The sequence below is a fragment of the Protopterus annectens genome, chromosome 1.part0 (genome assembly GCF_019279795.1).
Source record: "Protopterus annectens isolate FY-2018-M chromosome 1.part0, PAN1.0, whole genome shotgun sequence".
Classification (NCBI taxonomy): Eukaryota; Metazoa; Chordata; order Ceratodontiformes; family Protopteridae; genus Protopterus; species Protopterus annectens.
This window is the reverse complement of record NC_056725.1, coordinates 853,949,654-853,969,192: the sequence shown is the minus strand read 5'-3', so window position 1 is coordinate 853,969,192 and position 19,539 is coordinate 853,949,654. Positions and strand designations below refer to the sequence as shown.

The window sequence follows — 19,539 nt, the reverse complement described above, 5'->3', positions numbered from 1 at the left end:
CATCTGTCTTGAGTGAGGGAATGCCAGGCTTCTGGGTACAGTGATAATCTTCCCCTGACTGCCTCCAAGGAGGGACAGCCGGGCAACATCTCAGGGATGCTGAAAGGGCTTGTCAGAGAGAGGCTCTCTGTTTCCCTGGTTTTTTTGGACCCCCTCTGCCTCTAGAGCGGCGTCTGTTGTTGTTACCCCCTCTGCCTCTAGGGGTAAACTGACCACGTGAATCCGGCGTGACTCCTTGGGATTTACGGAACCACATTTTTCCACCTTTCTGTCCTTTGGGATAAGGTCTAGAAGGGGTGGAAAACGGACTCCTACAGCAGAAAGAGTCTTGCCGTCCTGTTCGCACCTGGTCAAAGTTTCCTTCACCTGAGGGCCAAACAAAGCTGACCCATCAAAGGGAGAATTTGTGAAGGACGCCTTGAAGGGATCTGCAAAATCACATAGCCGCATCCAGGCTTGGCATCTAAGAGCCACACCTGTACCTGCGGCTCTACTCGCTCCATCAGCAGCATATGATATTAGCCGCATGGAGGAGTTTGCAATGGAATTAAGGGTTCCTAGCTGCGAAGCAATCTTTTCTTGAGCTCCTGCAGCTGTAGGATCCTGTACTACTTCACCCAGCTCCTTAAGGATATCCCTCTGGAGTCTGGTGAAGTGACATAGGTAATTCAGCGAACGCATAGCAAAGGTCGCTGAGGAAAACATCCCCTTACCCTACCTTTCCATGGTCCTACAGTCCTTATTAGGAGGATGGACGGCACGGAAGGATCTGCAAGTTCCTTCTTGGTGGCCGCAGCCACCACCATGGCATCAGCGGGACACCCTTAGTGAGGAATTGCTTGTCACTCGGGACAGTGATAAATTTTGAAGGCCTCCTAGGGACTGGCTCTACAGAGTCAGGAGCTGCCCACGGCTATCGTGCAATAACCTGCATAAGGGGTCGAAGGCGGAGACACCCAGGAGGTGGAGGGCCGAGATCCAAACGCCTCTAGGTATACTGACTCATCCTCAGAGGGATTGTTGGTGGGCCAGTTTCCCCTCTGTTTAAGGAGTTCTAGGATGTCTGAGAAGGAGACATCCTCAGAGGGGGATCTAGGGGATCCCTCTGACTCATCAAAGTCAGTATCTGAAGTGACAGACTCGGGGGAGTCTACATGTTTCCTCTTACAAGTCCTCTTCCTAGGAGGATCTCCCGAAACATCAGGAGAATCCTCGGAAGAGGGGGAAATTCCCAATGGGGAAACCTGAGGCGGAGGATCTCTGGGTCCTTTAGCAAGAGAAGTGGCAGAGATGTCAACAGGCACTATAGAGGGAGGAGCTACGGGAACAGACTGCTGACTGATACCAGTGGCCAGCACACTCTTCATCACCTCGAATGCTCCCCTCCCAGGCAGATCCGAGAGAACCCGTTCCAAAGAACTAGGAACTCCAGGGACCACCGAAAGGGAAGTCTCCGAGGCAGATGTCGGAGAGGAGCTCACCAAGGCCGAGGCTCCAAGGGGAAGAGCGGGTTCGGACAAGGGTCCGATGCCACTCACCCCTCGGAGGAGACCATGGAAGCCCGACCACGAATCCCTCTAAGGAAGGTCTCGAAGAGGAGATAAGAGTAGAGGCTGAAGGAACAGAAGGGGGTATCTGTCCTCCAGCCGTAGCAGTAATCATTCCCGAAGACTCCAACTCCAAGCTCTGGGGTAGAGTTGAAGGAGGAACTGTAACGGGGTGTGGACCAACAGTCGTCTGTTGAGACGGACTATGTAACATTTGGGCCAGTGCCTGTGACTTAAGTAATCTGCTGACCACTCTCTCTAAGTCATGGTCTGACAGTCTGGATGACCTTGAAGATCGGCTCCGATGGCTCCGTTCCGAAAGGAGAGGTGAAGCCGGAGCCGAGAGTATCGGCTCCAAGGAAGGAGACCTCGACCTCTTCCTGGAATGAGCCATCGGAACCGATGAAACTATAGATCCTGTCGGAGCCGAAGACTTATCGGAGCCGACAGGAAGCCTCGATGCATGGACAATACTGTTTCACATTTCAATACAACTTTCCTAAAACTACTGGATAGTTTTGCCCCCTTACAAACCAAAAGAGTAAGAAGCAATACTTTGTAACACAGTTAAAAAGCTTACCACAACAGATAGACAGAATTACTTCACCTTATTCCAAAACAACCATAAAACCAATCCCAAAAAATTCTGGAAAGGCATCACTACCCTCACAAAACCTGGTTCAAGAGAAAACCCAAGCCCAGACCCTAATGAATTAGATATAGATCTGGCTACCCAATTCAACTCTTTTTTCATAGACTATATTTCCAAACTAACCACATCCAACTCGCCCCCTACTTCTGCATCCATCCCCTTGCCACCCCCCTCATCATCTCTCAACTCCCACCTTTCTCCCTAAAACCCGTTCCTACTTCTACCATTAAAAAGCTCCTACAAAATCTCAAACCATGCACCAATGCCCCAGATAACATTCCCTCCTCCTTCCTCAGCATAGCTGCCGAAGCCATTGCCTTCCCCATCAGCATCCTAATCAATCGCTCTATCTAAGAAGGTCTTGTACCTACACTCTGGAAAAAGGCTTTCATCATTCCCTTGCACAAAGGAGGCAATAATAACAATATTACTAACTTTCGTCCCATTGCCACCCTCTCTCCTATAATCAAAACTCCTTGAGAAATGTATCTATCTTCAACTCCTTCCTTAACTCTTAGACAATAACTTACTAAACTTCCACACAACACGGATTCAGACCCAATCACAGCACCATGACTGCCCCCCTTTCCTTCCTGGAAACTGTAAATATGGCCAGAGACTCTGGCTGTACTGTATCTACCCTCTTTCAGGACCTCTCTAAGGCTTTCGATACCATCTCTCACAACCTTCTCCTAACTAAACTATCTAACCTAAACCTATCCCCTTCCTCTCTCAATTGGTTTAACAGCTATCTTTCCAACAGGCAATAAGCTGTCAAATGGAAAAAGGCCATCTCCTCCTATCTCAACACACCCACTGGTGTTCTCCAAGGTTCAATTTTAGGTCCTCTCCTCTTCAATATATTCATAAATTATTTCTTTCACTCAATTCCTCATGCTAAACTTATTCAATATGCAGATGATTCTACAATTATCTGTGCAGCCACATCCATTCCCACTCTCTTAAAACTGACCCAAGAAGCCTTCTCTACCACAGAACAGTGGATGAAGGACAATCATCTAGCACTCAATGCATCAAAAACAAAACTTATGGTATTTACCCCCCTCAAAAACAGACACCATTGATAAAAAACTTCTCCATCACTAGCCAGAATAATACACCTCTTGAACTAGTATCCGAAACCAAGCTACCAGGAGTCCAGATTGATGACCAGCTCAAATTCAAGAGCCATCTACAACTAAACAAAAAAAAAAACTCACCAAAAACTTGGCATGCTCTACCGACACAATCGATTTCTCACTACATCTACTAAGCTCACTACATCTACTAAGCTCACTCTAGCTACTACATTTCTCATCCCTTCCCTCCTTTATGCAGCCCCTCTCCTAATAAACCTACAATCAGTTCTCAAAACAAAACTGTCCTCCTATTTTAATAAAATTGCCAAATTTGCCACTAGCCACAAATCATCTACCCATCACTGTGCATCTCTCCACAAAATTAACTGGCTAGAGCTTCCCAACTATCTCTCCTATACTCGGCTCACTTTTGTTCACAAACCCATCTTTCATCCCTCCCTCAGCTCTACCTTTAAAATGCACCTGCCACAAAGACTCTTAAGATCCAATAACCAAAACCTTATTGAGCTATACAAACCCCTTCACTCTCCGGGACAAAACCTCCTGTCCTTTGCCCTGGCATGTATATGGAACTCCCTTCCTCCCTCCATTCGTGCCACCACCAACCTCCCTGTTTTTAAAAAATCACTTCATTCACATCTAACTTCTGCATGGGAATGCTCCTGCTCCCACCCCTCATAGCCTATTCTCCATTTCCTACAAGCAACTACTCCATATATTAAGAGACACTAAATAATAAGCCAACTGTAATAACATATTATAATTCTCTAAGCATACAACTCCATTCGAGAAACTATATATTCACTGCAGCAATTCTTTGTTTTTTTCTTACAAGATTTAACCAAAATTTTTTTTTCATGCACCGGCTTAATACTTAGCTTTCAACAAATGAAACCTATCATGGCATTGTAACGGCTTAATCTTTGCTATGTCTAGAAGCTACAAATAACTGAAATTGTAAACCTTTTAATCTTTGTTTGGTCTTGAAGGTACAAATGACTAAAATTGTAAACTTTTGTCACAATTGTTCTGTAGTTTAGTCTTTAACCTACAAATGATTGAAACTGTAAACTGTAATCTTTGTTTTGGAGCTTTTCTCCCCAGGACTCCATTGAAAACGGGTTCTTCTTGGCCCAGTGGACTATCCTGGTAAACCAACTGCAAATAAATAAATAAATTAGCTGACATTTTGTAAAAAAAAAAATGCCCTAACAGCACTTCCCAAAACTTTTACTGTTGCTCTGCTGTTGGCTATGCCTGAGCCAAAGGTGACACTTCTGTAGACCTTGTGACCAAACGTTACATTTTCTCAACTATGAGAACCACCAAGAGAATGATTTGAAGGATCAGAAAACCTCTAGCAATGTGTGTTCAGAAAATGAATGAAGTTAGATGGCTCTAACTTTTGCCTAATCACACTGCAAGAATTCCCCACACCTGGGGTCACGGGGGGGGGGGGGGGTTAACAGGGAATCAGATTCTTGGCCCTCATCTAAATTCAGTGTGGAGGGACACCACTACAGCCCACACACTTCATTTTGCTTCCACACTTCTTGCCTTGCCTCAGATGTGACTTAAAGGACAAAAAGTGAAATGTCCTTATCCAGAAGCATTTGGGCAGTATGCAATAGCCCTTTGATCCTTTTATCCTAAACAGAATGACTGTGCATGGTTAAGACAGTAGAGACATATGAGCCTCTGTTCAAAGCCGGGGGGTAGGTAGGTGCACAACAGGTAAAACAATTAACACTGGAGACGACCTGTAAGTCAGTCAAGCTAGTCTACCCTAAAAGACAAAGACCAACAGCCATCAAGAACACAAAGCCTGAAAAATGACCTCCCCCAAACACGTCTGCACAGCTATAGGCCTACACTGACTCTACTGAATATATGAAGGCAGAAACACTAATCTCACCAACAGAATAGCCAAGAACATCTCAAACACCAAATGATTGAGCTCCGGCAAACCTGAGACCAATAGTGCTGAAGCAGACAGCATTAATACCAAAGGCAGAGCTGAAGTCATCAGCAATGGAGGCTACGGTCTCACCACAGAGAAAACGGAAGATATCAAACAGTCACTTGCATTCCCTAGTCCCCCAGACTACCCCAAGTCAACAGAAGCGATCAATAAAATTAACAGAACATGCCTGTATCTCACCCAGTGAAGAAAATTAAGGAGAAGCAGAGATGTCAGGCGGAGCTCTGACCACCCTGATGCTAGTGGGGAGAGTGGACATGAAACCATGTGTACTGCAACTAAATGCCTGTGTCATCTTCCTGCAAGTCAGCCCAGCTGAGATTCTCCTGCAGTACCATATGGCCCTGAAAGAATATGCGCGAACACAACAATTTTTTTATCTGTATCTAATGCCGAAGTAAAGAACACGGTGTCCTAGTAAGAGTAACTTCAAGAACAGAAAGCACTCTGGCACAAGAATCTTCAGACAGAGAAGTTATAGGTAGCTGACAAATGCCCAGAGAAGGAAACACAGGAGGGTAGTACCTGCCTGGCAAAGTTTCTTGGGGGTAGGTCCTAAACAGTACTCCTCCTTTAACCAATTGGTTTTCCTGTGTGACCTTATTCATTGTTTTGGTCGTTTCTTGGGGGTAGGTCCTAAACAGTACTCCTCCTTTAACCAATTAGTTTTCCTGTGTGACCTTATTCATTGTTTTGGTCTGTGAAGTCACAGATTAATAGCCTCAAAAAGTGGGTTGAAGAGAGAGTGAACCATGAGACAAACTTCGATACCAAAGTTTCCTTCTCACATCTACACAATATGCTGGTGAAAAATTTTATTTTTTAAATAGCCAGTTTTAAAGAACAGCAAACCTACAGCTAAACAAAAACAAGAAAAAAAGAAAACCAAAGATAGAACTAAGAAGCCACCTGAGAGAAGAGGGGGATCAGTTGTAGCTTCTCAAAAAATACGGGGGGGGGGGGGGACTGACCCTTAAATTGCAGAACTGATAGATGGAAGAAAAACAGAGAAAGTTCAATTTAAAAAAGATTGTCTTCTGCATTTTGTTTTTTTAACACAGCAAGAAGATATTTTAAAACAGTAGCCTGGGACCATTTTAGAAATGATGATCATTCGAGCACAGAAAGAGATGTTGAGAGGGGACTTTTACAGTGGAAATTATGGTTAAGGGTGAGTAGCCTGCAAAAGTTTAAGATGCAAGTCCTGCCAGCCTTAGTTGTCAAAGGCATACAAATACCATTGCAGATACTGCTCTCCATTCCAACATCAGCAAGTATAAAATGGTAACATGGATAATGTGTTAAGGTCATTCTGGCTTCCAAAGAAAAAAGCAGGAGACTAAACACAGTCTGGTTTAACCTGAGGCTTCGCAGACTGGGGGTCTCTCCTCAAGACACCCTTAAGAAAAGCAAATAAGGTAAGTCGGTGTGCTTTTAAAGTACTAAGATAATGTGCATGCCTGGGTAGTTGAAGTTGCTGAATACAATCCAAAAATCTAGCAAGCAATCAATGCTGGTATTTGCACTACATTCTGAAAGTGAAATCTCTTTTGCTTGATCATGAAAATACTCTGCTGCCTAGCACTACTCAAATTTACAAAGCAGCTACTGCTATAGATGGACGATTATTGATCAAAACAGAAAGCCACTGCTAAAAATACCATCCTTACCAACACTTTCACTGCTGGGTGGACATGCAAAGCACAACCATTACATTCTGACCAGCAGGAATACAAAATACTCCTTCTCAGGAGTAAACTTCGATTCTGCTGTTCACGTCATGCTGTTCACTTCAAAGTCCATTAGCAATAAGAAAAGCACCCAGTGTTCAGTTAACAAATGAATCTCAGAATGTGTACACTGATCATTTGAATGTTAAGATACTGCAGCAATGCCCGTGCTGATACCTTCCGCATTTGAACTGTTAATACACTGAGGTGTGTATCTGGTATGTTACATACAGCAGGTTACCATTTTCTACTGACTTCCATAAATATGCTGCTATTAGATAAGAGCCCAGTTTAGTACAGTCCATTCATCCATCGTAAACCCCCTTTCCCCATTTTGCACATGGAGTCGGGGTGTCACTTCAACAGTGACAATCAACTTGAGCCAAGGTTTACACTGCTGGGTGGCTAGCCCTGCTGCAGTACTTCATCTTTAACACGGACACTGACACACACACAGCCAATTTAGAGTGTCCAATACACCTATTGTATGTCTTTAGAATGGGGAAGGAAACTAGAGTACCTGGAGGAAACCCACAAAACTGTTGGGAAGACATCCAGATTCTGCACAGACAGCACCCTAGCCCAGAATCGAACCGGAGAACCTCGCTGTTGGGCGACAATGCTAACAGCTGCACCCCTGACCAAAAAAAAAATTCCTTTCCAACATACAAGCACACCAGTGTGATACAGCTTAGGACCTAAGATGTCTCACAGGATAGACAGAACCTTAAGCAAATGTTGTTGTATCTTTTGGCTTTTCCCGGTTAGGGGTCACCATAGCGGAACTCCAGTCTGCTAATGATTGGCAGTAGATTTTTACATACCGAGTTGCCAGCTCTGGCGCACAACCTTCAACGAAGGTACGCCCATTCACGCATGTCTCCACACAGAAGACGCTTTAGCTGAGAATCGAACAGGACAACGTCTTATTGTGAGGCGATAACGCTACCGCAGCACCACCACCGCAGTAAAGGAATAAAATATTTTCAGGAAAACAGGAACACTCTGGAAGACCACAGTAGCCCTGTTTAACTTGTATACAGACACACAAAGGCATATAGGTCCATTTATTTGTTTAATGGATCGATGAGCCCTTTTCACGCAGGATACTAACCAACGATAAAAACCAAACTGGCAAAATCTGTTTCCACATTAAATTCAAGGAGAATAAACAGTCAAGTGTTTGCCTGAGTCAGCACACGAGAAAAAAAAAAAAAAAAATTCAAACCCGCCATCATTTTCTACATGGGGTCGGGATGTCATGTTACCTGTCACCATCTTTCGACTCAATTCCACTCTCTTACTTTGTTCAACAGTCACACAACAGTCAGCCAACTGTTGCACATCTTCTCTCACACAGTCTATCCATCTCTCTGCTGGATGCCCTTGATTCTTCTTGCCTTCTTGCCTTCTTGTCTGCCTGAAATATTTTTCACCAGACTGTCTGCTTTTCTGCACATGTGCCCGAACCACCATAATCTGTTCTCATTGACCTTCTTTCCAATTGGAGCTACTCTGGCTTCTGCTCCGATGTCATTTCTTTGCCTGCCCCACAGTGTGCATCCTAACATACATGTCTCAGGCACTGCATCTCCATAAACTCCAGCTTCCTCAACTGCTATGCCTTTACTGCCCATGCTTCTGTACCATATGGTAGTACTGGTTGTACTACTGTTTTAACACCTTATTTTTCAGTTTCTGTGGTACCCTTCTATCATACACCACCCAACAGATTGTGCCAGTTGGTTGCAGATGCTTTGATTCCATCTTCGATCTCCTCATTCAGACTATCCTTCTCTTTAACCAACCTTCCCAAATAACTGAAGCTGTTAAGATGGAAGGAAAAATTGTAAAAAAAGTTAATTCTTAAATTCTGCTGATTTCCACTATTTGCTGCCATTACAACTGTATTAGTTGTTCTTGGTGTCATCCCATGTGCCTTCACTTTTGTATTCCATTCCCCTATGCTGAAGTTCTTGCTCATTTGTCTGTAATGCCACATTGTCAGCATACAGCAACACTGTTGATCGGCACCCTTTGACCCGTTTGCTAATGTAGTCCATCAGCACTAGGAGCAGCAGTAGGATCAGAACTGAACTCTGATGCACACCCACTCTCACTGGGAACCCCTCTGAGTATGAACACTGTTCATACTTTAGTCACTGGATCCTTGTACATAGCCTGCACTATTTCTATCAATGTTTCTGGGACTTCGAACCAAAGCAGGACTGCCCAAATCAGCTTTCTTGGGACCCTGTCATACATTTTCTCTAAGTCTAGGACTGTCCAGTTGGACTCTTCTTCCATCTCTAGGTACATCTCCACTATCTGTCCCACTGCACACATGGGTCAGTTATGCTACATTCCTGATCAGAATCCGAAATGCTCATCTCCCATCTTACTTCCTGCTACTCTGTACATTCATTTATCAAACACCTCTCCAGACCTAGAACTTTCACGCAGTGTGACAGGAGTTTCAAACCTCTGTACGACCCATATGTCCCATTTGTGCTTGTACAGCAGCACCAGTATGCTTATTTTTCATTCATCTGGGACATGCCATTCTCTCCGTACTGCTACAACTATACTCAGGAGCTATTTCTCCCATCTCTCACCCAACATTTTGATCATATCTACCGAAATGGCATCTGAGACAGCTGCTTTCCCTGGTTTCATTTTTCTTAGTCGTGTTATTACTTATTTTTTGTTGTAGTCCTCTTCCTTCACTGTAAGCTGTGTGAGGGTCAGTACATCTTCTGTGGGTTTTTCTTCATTCAGAAGCTGCCAGAAGTACTCTTTCCATCTGCCTTGGATTTCCTGTGAACTGGTGAGCAGGTTGCTGCTGGCATCCACTCTGGAGAGTATTTGACCATCTTTTTATATCTTTGTCTTTGCCTTGCAACCTGATAGAATTCTATCTACTCAACCACTTTTCTAGAAGGTGGTAAAGTAAAGTGCCTCTGATGCCTTGCTCTTTGTTACAACTCTTCTCCTAGCCAAATTCCTAATCAGAATCCTTCTTAACCTGCTCTGTCTTTTCTGTCACCCATTTTTCTGCACCCCTCCTTTCTTCCGATGAATTCCTGGACTTCTGCATCCCATCCCAGCTTTCCTTATGTAACTTCCTTCCACGTCTGACTCGGCTGTATAGGTGTTCTACAGCCCTTACAAACTGCTTTAAACCACAGCCATTCTTTTATTCTTCCAGAGGTGCTAGACTCATCAGTAATTCCTTAAACTCTTGAGCTTTCTCTTTAGTCAACTTCCAGTTCTTCAGCCTAGTCTCTGCTGACATTAGAGCCTATTCTGACTACTGCTTGCAGTTTATTATGGAAACCAGTGGTTTATGCTGCGGGCAACTTTGCAATCACGGATTTATTTTTTTTACTAAGAGAAAGTATACCAGAGTTGCATGATCTCCACTCTCCTACGTGTTCTTGGGTCCGTCTCACATTCTAAAGCACGTGTTGGCCACCTTTCAAGCCATCTGCCAGACAGAGGTCTAGAATGACCTCTCTATTCCTACTGCCCCACTTTGTCTACCCGAGTAGCATGTTGACCACTCTTGTATATGACCTTGGGACTCTTTTCCTGAACCATGTGTTGTCGACTATCAAGCCATTTACCATTCAGAAGTCTAGAATGGCCTCTACTTCTTCTTCATTACTGTTGCACCACCCATGTGGACCCAGACAGTCCTCATATCCTGTTCTTGCCTCGATGCATGCATTCAAGTCACCCATTATTAACACAAATTCATAATGTCCTGCTTTATCTAGAAGGTCCTGCAACTACTGTCTGAACGCACTATTTTCCAGATTATCACAACCCTGATGTGGGCATTAACTGAGATTATGAATATTGCCCTATCATTAGTTTGAAGTCCAATTGCCATGTCTGTCATTAGTTCTGACGACATCCCTCAAAGTTTTCTGAAGCCTCTACCTCACCACAATTTCCACAACATTTCTAGCCTGTCCTGCTCCTAAGTAGTGGACTCTGGATCCCAAGCAAAGTGGCTTTGCCCTTCCATCCTGTCTCTTGGATAAACAGAATGTCCAGTCCATCCTTACCATCATGTCACCCACTACCAAGCTGCGTCCTGTCAGTGAACCTACATTGAGTGTAGCAGTTCTTAGTTCACGTTCAACAGGTTAATGGTTGTATATCTAGCTTTCGCTCAACAGAACTATCCCAAATAACCCAAGCTGGGCAGCTGGACACTGGCTGGTTAGTGTCTTACTGATGTAGGGCTACTGGCCTTTATGGTGGGCACACACTGGTCAATAGGGGCAAATACACCACTTCCTTTGCAAGCATGGGTCTGAGTAGGCTGGGTCCTCCACCCACTTATTACCAGCAAATACTTATGCTCATTTGTAAAATTAGTCAGTTGAATCACATGTAGCCATACTTTACAACATCAAGTGCATAGCCCTGCCACAGCTCACAGTCTGTGATCCATGTCGTCTTATGAGCATACTGCTCATCACATTAAATCACCAAAGCGGTTGGTTTATACAACTCTACTCCCTAAAGGGCACCGTGTAGTCTGTGCTGCTGCCCACAACTAATATGAAGCAAATTCTCATGCTGTCTTTTATCCCCTAGTTCTTACTCCTACTTCTACTGTATCTGCTCACCTGATAAAAATTTTGTTGGACAACAGAAACCAACTCATATTCACTACCTTCTACATAAACCTCAGCTTCACTACAACTTTCTCTATCAGCTAACAAATATACAACTATTCCTCACTTCCTCTCTGCTTTCTACTCGCATGTTGTATACCTCCTCTGTCTCTCACTTCCCCCCACCCATAAATGTAAACAATGTAAAATGACATTTCAAATTACAATGAGTATGCCACTATGCTGTGTACTAATATATAACTATACTACATTTTTCAGATTTTTAGATTCTTTAGCACAGCTGTCTTTCGGACATTTTATGTCCGAATTGTAACGTTAAGCTCTACATTTTCCGTACTGCCAATTTTGTACATTTTGTGCCAATTTTGTAACTTGAGCTTTTCTCTCCAGGCCTCCACTGAAAAGGGGCTAGCACATCCCAGTCAACAAAAGCATCCAACAAATAAAAATAACAGAACATGCTCAGAGACCTCCAACAATAAAACAAGCCCCCATCAACTCCCTGTTAGCAATATAGTCCCAACTCCAAAAAGAATCCTAAACTGGGAAAGGGGCATATTCCCCAATCCTGTTGAAATTATTCTATCTCGCATAATTGCTGAACATCTGTTTTATTGAACCAAGTTTGTCAAATAGAGACTTCAGCTTTAAAGACAACTTAATTTCTCACCAACATTATATAGGTACATATACATCTACAGACATACACATACAGTATGCATACAATACTAATACAGAGTCTGTACATGCATAAAGCCCAGATGGCGAGGGAAAAGAATACTTTGACCAATTCACTTGCCCAATTATGAAACCTAAATATATACTTAAAGTACAATACAATATAAATTAAGCTAATGTGCCCCCAAAAATATACCATTTAAAATACAGAATATTAAAAACATTCATGTTGTCTATCCATAACCCCCTTTTTTTCAACTGGGGTCAGGGTATCACTTCCGTGACAATCTAGCACCAAGGTTTACACTGCTGGGTGGCCAGCCCTAATACGGCTGTTTTTCCACACCACAGACTCGCATGCACACTCAAACCTATGGCCAATTTAGAGTGTCCAACCCACCTACTGCATGTCTTTGAAACGTGGGGAGAAACCCATGTGAACACAGGGAGGACATACTCTCACACACACACACACACACACACACACACACCTTCAAGCACCTAAATAAGATGAGAGTTATATGTTGTGTAACATTCAGCATGCTACCTTCTTCCACTTAAGGGCTGTTTTGATGGGCTTAACTACATTTAAAATGCTTGCATAATTTGGGTTGCTGCCCTTCCACTTGCCTTCCTCCACCATAATTATATTTACATCCGATGTCTCCCATAAACCTAATGTGTTAGTCCTGAACATGGTGCATGACAAACCCATTACTCTGACAGCAGACACTCATGTCATCTAATTTAACATCACCTGAACAAGATATCTGCAATGGGCTGGTGCACCTTACATGATTAGTTTCTTTCCCTTGTGCCCGCTAACTGCCAGGATGAACTACAGCTCACCTGCAACCCTGAAATGGATTAGTACATGGAAAATGAATACAAATTAAAATATAAAAGAAAAATAAATGCAGCAGGAGAACAGATGCAACTGTGCTGCAAATATTAGTTCAAATCACTCATTGACTGAGATCTTACACATACAGGAACATTAATGGCAAACAAAATGCAGTATGCAGTACACTCTATTAAGCTACTGGGCAGTAAACAAATAAAAATAACACATTGGCACTGGAGCAAAATTAAAGGAATTTTCAAGGTCAATGGATTTGGCATTAGAGTCCATGCATTCGGTGTCACTCAATAACAAATGTTTCAAGAATTTTATAATTCAGTTTTCTATGCCTGGTACTAAGCTCTGAAGAAGGGATGGGAAAAGCCCCCCCCCAACAACAACCACAGTTGCCAAATATTACTTATTAACTAAAAACCTGTATCAGTTCATGTCAGCATTTAATGTACATACTGCTTAGTATTTAACAGACATCTTGTAGAACTGTCACTCTCCAATGCAGTTATTAAGCACTTTGATTATGCTACTATCATTTTGGATTACTGGCACAGCACCATGCCAACCATTAGCGGACTGGAGTTCCGCTGTGGCGACCCCTAACCGGGAAAAGCTGAAAGACAAGCAACAACTTTACACCAGCAAGAATTTTGCCGTTTACTATAATGAATCACTGCATTACCAGTTTGTTGTCATCCGTGCTGTACTAGTTAGAATACAATAGAATACAATAACATAAACATTAAATACTTCACAGATAAGCCTCCTTGTCCATATAGCTGGGTATTACTGCATTACAACCTCTGTAACAGCTCAGAAATGCTAAGTCATGAGGAAATTAGGTTCACCCTGCAAGACTACTTAAAAAATACACCAAAAGGATGGGGGTACAGATTTCAAGCAAATGACGGAGGAAGAGACTAAAGAGTGAAAGTACTGCACATTTGCTGAGGTCAGACAATGTAAGAAACTTGGGTACTTGCGTATTATCGCAACCACATACCAAATGTGTCTTCAAGTCAATGGGTAACCTATGTTGTGTATAGGCTACTAACAGTCGTCTGGCTCAACAGTTAGTATTAACCTGTGCAGCCATGACACAACACTAGCATTATTATATGCATTCAGTTTTTTTTTTTTCCAATTAATTTCAGCCTTTTTTTTTTTTTTTTACTTGGAATATTGAAACATGAATAGACATTATTGACGTTTACATTATTAAACTACATTATGTAATTGTTGAAAGTAAAATAATCAACCATTATGACTACCGCAGATATACTATAAATGAACAAGTTTAAAAAACAAACTGCTGTAAAAAGGAAAACCTCAACGCTTATTTTAATGAAAAAAATGCGGTATATGGTATTACTGTATTACATTGAAAATTCCTTAACTGACTGACGCCACCCCGTTCAAACATACAGGCTAAAGCATACGAAAAAAGCATTTTCCCAGCTCTGCTTCCATTTAAATGTTCAAAGAAAACATTAAACACTGCAATCACTCCGCAGTAGATGAACCACTGCAGATAAACAGCACTGTAATGCACCTGCAGTGTGCAGCTTCTTCAATAAGCATTAGCATTAACCCACCACCGCCCCCACCGATTGCTGGAAACGCCTCTATATTACCAGTATAGTATGGGATATTCTGAGAACATACCAACAGCTCACAAACGTACCAAAACAATCCAGACAAGACATTAACACACAAATACATACGGTGATTAGGGTTGCCACCTTTTCAAATGCTCAAAGTGGGACATTTTTGGTACAAACGTCAGATTTTGCAGGCCGAAACATACCAGTACAAAGGACAAAACGTCACTTTTTTGCCTAAATAAAAGCTTATTCTTGTAGCATTTTAGTTGCTTATTCTGTTTTGTATAACATTTAGGTGTTTCAGATATGTTTTATGCAACTATTACATAAAATATAGGAAATAATTTTGTCCTAAAATCTCAGGACATTTGCCATTTTTACAATTTTTTGCAGGACACAACTGCCCAAAGAGAGACTGTCCCTCGCAAAGTGGAACAGGTGGTAACCCTAATGGTGATTCCATCTGTCACAGACAATTTTGACAACTACAGCAAAAGGTTCAGCAAACATGGATATCACAAAAAGCAAATAAACCAGGTAAGAGCAATTTAAGCTTCGCAAGATGCTAGCGCCTCCACCGCAAAGGGTGCTACGAAATCACTTCCCTTCCCAGACTAGTGTACATTTCACGTACACTCTTACCTTACCTCGAACTCTTTGATGTTATTGGAAGTGACGAGGAGACCAATGCCGATTGGGATGAAAATAATGCCAATTACAAAAAAAGCAGGAAGAACAGTGCCAGCGGTCAGAATAGGTTGCCAAGCAGGTAATCTCTGCTGTTTGAATGCTGTATTGTCCGGCTTCTTACTCTTCACCGCTGGCCCCGCTGTCACTGAATGATGGCCATCCTCTTCCTTTGCACTATAACTCGACGCCATCATGTTTATCTTTTGTAATGTCACACTTTTAGAGGGAGTACAAAGGTTGCCAGTTTCGTAGAGTACGTTGTTCACCCAATGTTGTTTACAATAGCTTCACAACCACGGAAGACACCAATTAGATGCAAACCGGATGCTCTCCACAGATACTCTTACACAAATTCCGTAAACTAGCGTCGCGACAAACAGTTTCCTAACGTCATTACGCAGCAACAAAATGATGGTACTGGGTGTAGGTTAGCTGCTTTATAGCCGTGAATAGCATTTGGTAGTTTGCTGTAAGTAAGCTTTTTCAGTAGTTAGGTTCGAAACATACTGGCTGGGTCGTGCCACTGAAGGGGCAGTTGTGTTCTCAGAGGTCTTAAATAGTTAATGCTTAGCTCTCTCAACCCCCATCTCCAAAGTGAAGAGCACTACCTATTTAGGGTTGTGAACAAACAATGGCCAGTACAAAGGGCATAAATTTACATTTTTGCCAAATAAAGCTTATTTTTGTAGCATTTGAGTTGCTTATGCTACTTCATATAACATTTAAGTATTTCTGGGCTTTGTATTGGAACATTACCCACCGCGATTTTCGCGCACGAAGGGGCGCGGCTTGTATGATTGACAGGGCAATCCCGTGTGATGTTGTCATGTCATGATCATGGGTGAGTGACAAACCATGCAGATTATCAACTGGCCTGGTGAGTATTCATCATATGATCGTACTTTGGAGCGTACCTCTCAGCCTGTTAGATCAAGAACTTTGGACAAAGCCACCAATAATTGGGGGACAAAGGTCCCAAAATAGGGACACTTTTTAAATATTGCTCTTACCAACTTAGAAAATTGATAGAATAACAGGTTTTGCATCGGCATTATTTTTCTGAAGAGAATGAAGTTGTGTCTTTTGGCTTTTCCCGGTTAGGGGGTTTACAGCGGAACTCCGGTCCGCTAATGATTGGCAGTAGATTTTTACGTGCTGAGTTGCCAGCCCTGACGCACAACCTTCAACGAAGGTACGCACCATTCACGCATGTCTCCGCGCAGAAGACGCTCTAGCTGAGAGTCGAACCGGACAGCGTCTTATTGTGAGGCGACAACACTACCGCAGCACCACCACCGCAGTATTCTGAAGAGTATGAAGTCTGAAACTGAAATGCCTGTCGTTATTTTCTGACACTAACCCTGAATAATTTGCCAGAAAGCCACGATTTTATGAGAAACAGAACAAAAGTATGAGGCAAAAATCTGGACATTCTGCGAAAATCTAAACAGTTGAGAGGTATGCTTTGGCATTCTTCAAATAGGGCGATTCCAAGGGAGTTTTACAGTATAGAGTTAAACTCAGTATGTACTATAGATGCCTGTTTACTGCCCTTCAAGATCTCCGCTTTTAAATGAGTTTAACAAACTCATTTCGGAGATCTTGCTCGGAGAGATCTCCGTTGCTCGGACCTTTTCCATTAGTATAACCAATCAGTGGTATAATATAGGTTTGTACAGGAATTGCTTTAGCAGGGGCGCGAGCCCCCCTGTACCCCACATGTTTCTTTACTACATTTGTTTTTAGGAATTGGTTTTGTGTGTGGGGGTGCTTGCCACGATACAGAAGCAGCATGCAAGTGCAGTTTTCTACCAGATGTCACAGCTGCTTAGGTTCATGCCTCATGTGAGTTGTAGTCAGAAGCGTGAGGCATTTAGTGTTTGCAGTGTACAGTATTGCATAGTATCGGTGCAAAGTGAACGGTGATAGAATACCAGATGAATCATTGTTAAAGCGTACTTTTTATAATATATTGCATTCCACTTCTGTTTTTTTTTTATGTTTTTGTTATGGAGGTAATACCAACAGCTAATATGCACATACATTTCAACATTCTACACTTTGGATTTACGTAACGCGCGCTTACAGCAGTGCCCATATTCAACTATTTAGAAAGTCTTGCATATTCATTCTAATGGCGAAGGTCTTCACATGTTTATTCAGAGTAATATTAGCAAAAACAGTCGTAAGCAGGGTGGTGGGTGGAGTTTGGGCGGTCCTTGCTACTGCACATCTGGTGGGGTAGTGTTCTAATACACAACCTATTTCTGATACTAAATAACTGTTTTGTGCTACTGCTAAAGAAAACTTAGGAAATATTTAGGACATCTGCATTTTTTTGCAGGACGCAAGTGCCCAAAGAGAAACAGGTGGTAACCTAATAAATGTGGAACATTGACTAACATATTACTAACAACTTCATATAGGAAGCTCATAGGATGGTTAAATTGCTATATTTTTAATCATATAATATTTATTTTAATGAATTAGTTTGATTCAGTTCAATTTGTCACATATAGTTAAAAATTGCTAACACTGAGATGTGTTTGATGGATCCTTTCAATGTGGAACTTCAAGGAACATTAATATTTTAAGATCCCAATTGAGAAAACGTCCTTGTAATGAGGTACACTTGGGAGATATGAATTCATGTTCCTCGAAGTTCCACATTGAAAGGGTCTGTCACTCATTCAGTGTTAGGAATTTTTTAACTGATATCCATACTAAATAGAAATAAACATATTAATTTATTTAAAGATCTTTTTATAAGTAAAATCAGCATATTGTGATCATCTTATCACCTTTCTAGTTGGTTGTTATTAAGCTCTTAGTATGAGTTCCACATTTTGCCCATTTTTTCCACGTTAAGAGGGCTAGTGTTCCTCATTTTGTAGATGGAAGGTTGAGAGCTATTGTGTTCATTGTGGTGTGGTTATTTCAGTTTGAGTAACATCTGGATGTAGCTATTAAAAAGTGGAAGGCATGAATATAGACTTAATAAATATGACTCTGAGTGTCGTTGGAAATTTCAGATTTGTACAGTTGTCTGCACCCGTACAAATGCCCACTTTTCAGAAAAATGACCACACTTTATTCTGTGGTATTATACATTTCCTACCCCCTCACATATATTAAACTTGTAATACAAGAAAACATCAATTGGGCAGCTAGCAGCAATCAGCACACAATACATTCTCATGGATACATTTTAACTTCTTTACCGACTCTATACCTTGTCCTGTATTAACTGTTTGAGGACTGGGTAGTTAGCTCCTTTTAGATGGTCAAAATGTTTCTGCTGTATAAATGAAATTGTACTCAATAGATTATGTATTGTGTGCTGGCTACACTCCTGCATTCATAAAATGTAGTGCTGCTTGCATGCAATTTTTCTCATCTGTTCATCACATATTGTTACTTAATATTAGACAAAAAGGTCAACATGCAACAAAATTTGCAAATTAAAATAATTGGAAAAAATAAAATAATTTTCTAAAAAATGTAATTTATGTTTATTCTCAGGTACTCATTTTATCCTAGCCAGTGCTGTATAGAGGGGCTGGTGTCCATCCATGCAAGCAATGGTCTTATGGCAGGGAATTACTGCTGGATGGGACACTAGCCTGTCATTGGACTCACACACACAAACACACACACACACACACACTTACTGGTAGAGCTATATCGTGCCTTGGGCAATCCCCAAATTGACACTTTGCTCAACAGGAGCTATGGACTGAAAGAAAGAAAAAAAAAGTTCTCCATGAGTTGAGGACCTCCAAAAAGCCTTTAGGCAAAGAATTTTGTGTTGATACATGATAGCACTTTCCTGTCTTTCGGACAAAACCTATAGTTCCTTGCTATGGTCGTTAAGACACACACACACACACACACACACACACACACACACACACAGCAGGTAGTCTTTTAATTTTTTTTCAGGAACTATGATAATCTTACCTGCATAAATAATGACCAGCACTTTTACTAAATTGCAGAGAATGATCAGCACCTCTTGTATACTGCCTATCACTCCTCCTACCAGTATG

General features: G+C 42.0%; 1 protein-coding gene across 1 annotated transcript in view; it reads right to left on the bottom strand.

Moving 5' to 3' along the window:
- The window catches only part of TMEM30A (transmembrane protein 30A), a 477,361-nt gene extending 461,344 nt beyond the window's left edge, over positions 1-16,017 (bottom strand). The window contains exon 1 of the mRNA XM_044064035.1: positions 15,448-16,017. Within this exon, the coding sequence (XP_043919970.1) occupies positions 15,448-15,684 (237 nt within the window). The 5' untranslated portion in view covers positions 15,685-16,017. The remainder of the gene's footprint in view (positions 1-15,447) is intronic.
- Between the last annotated feature and the right edge of the window lie 3,522 nt (positions 16,018-19,539).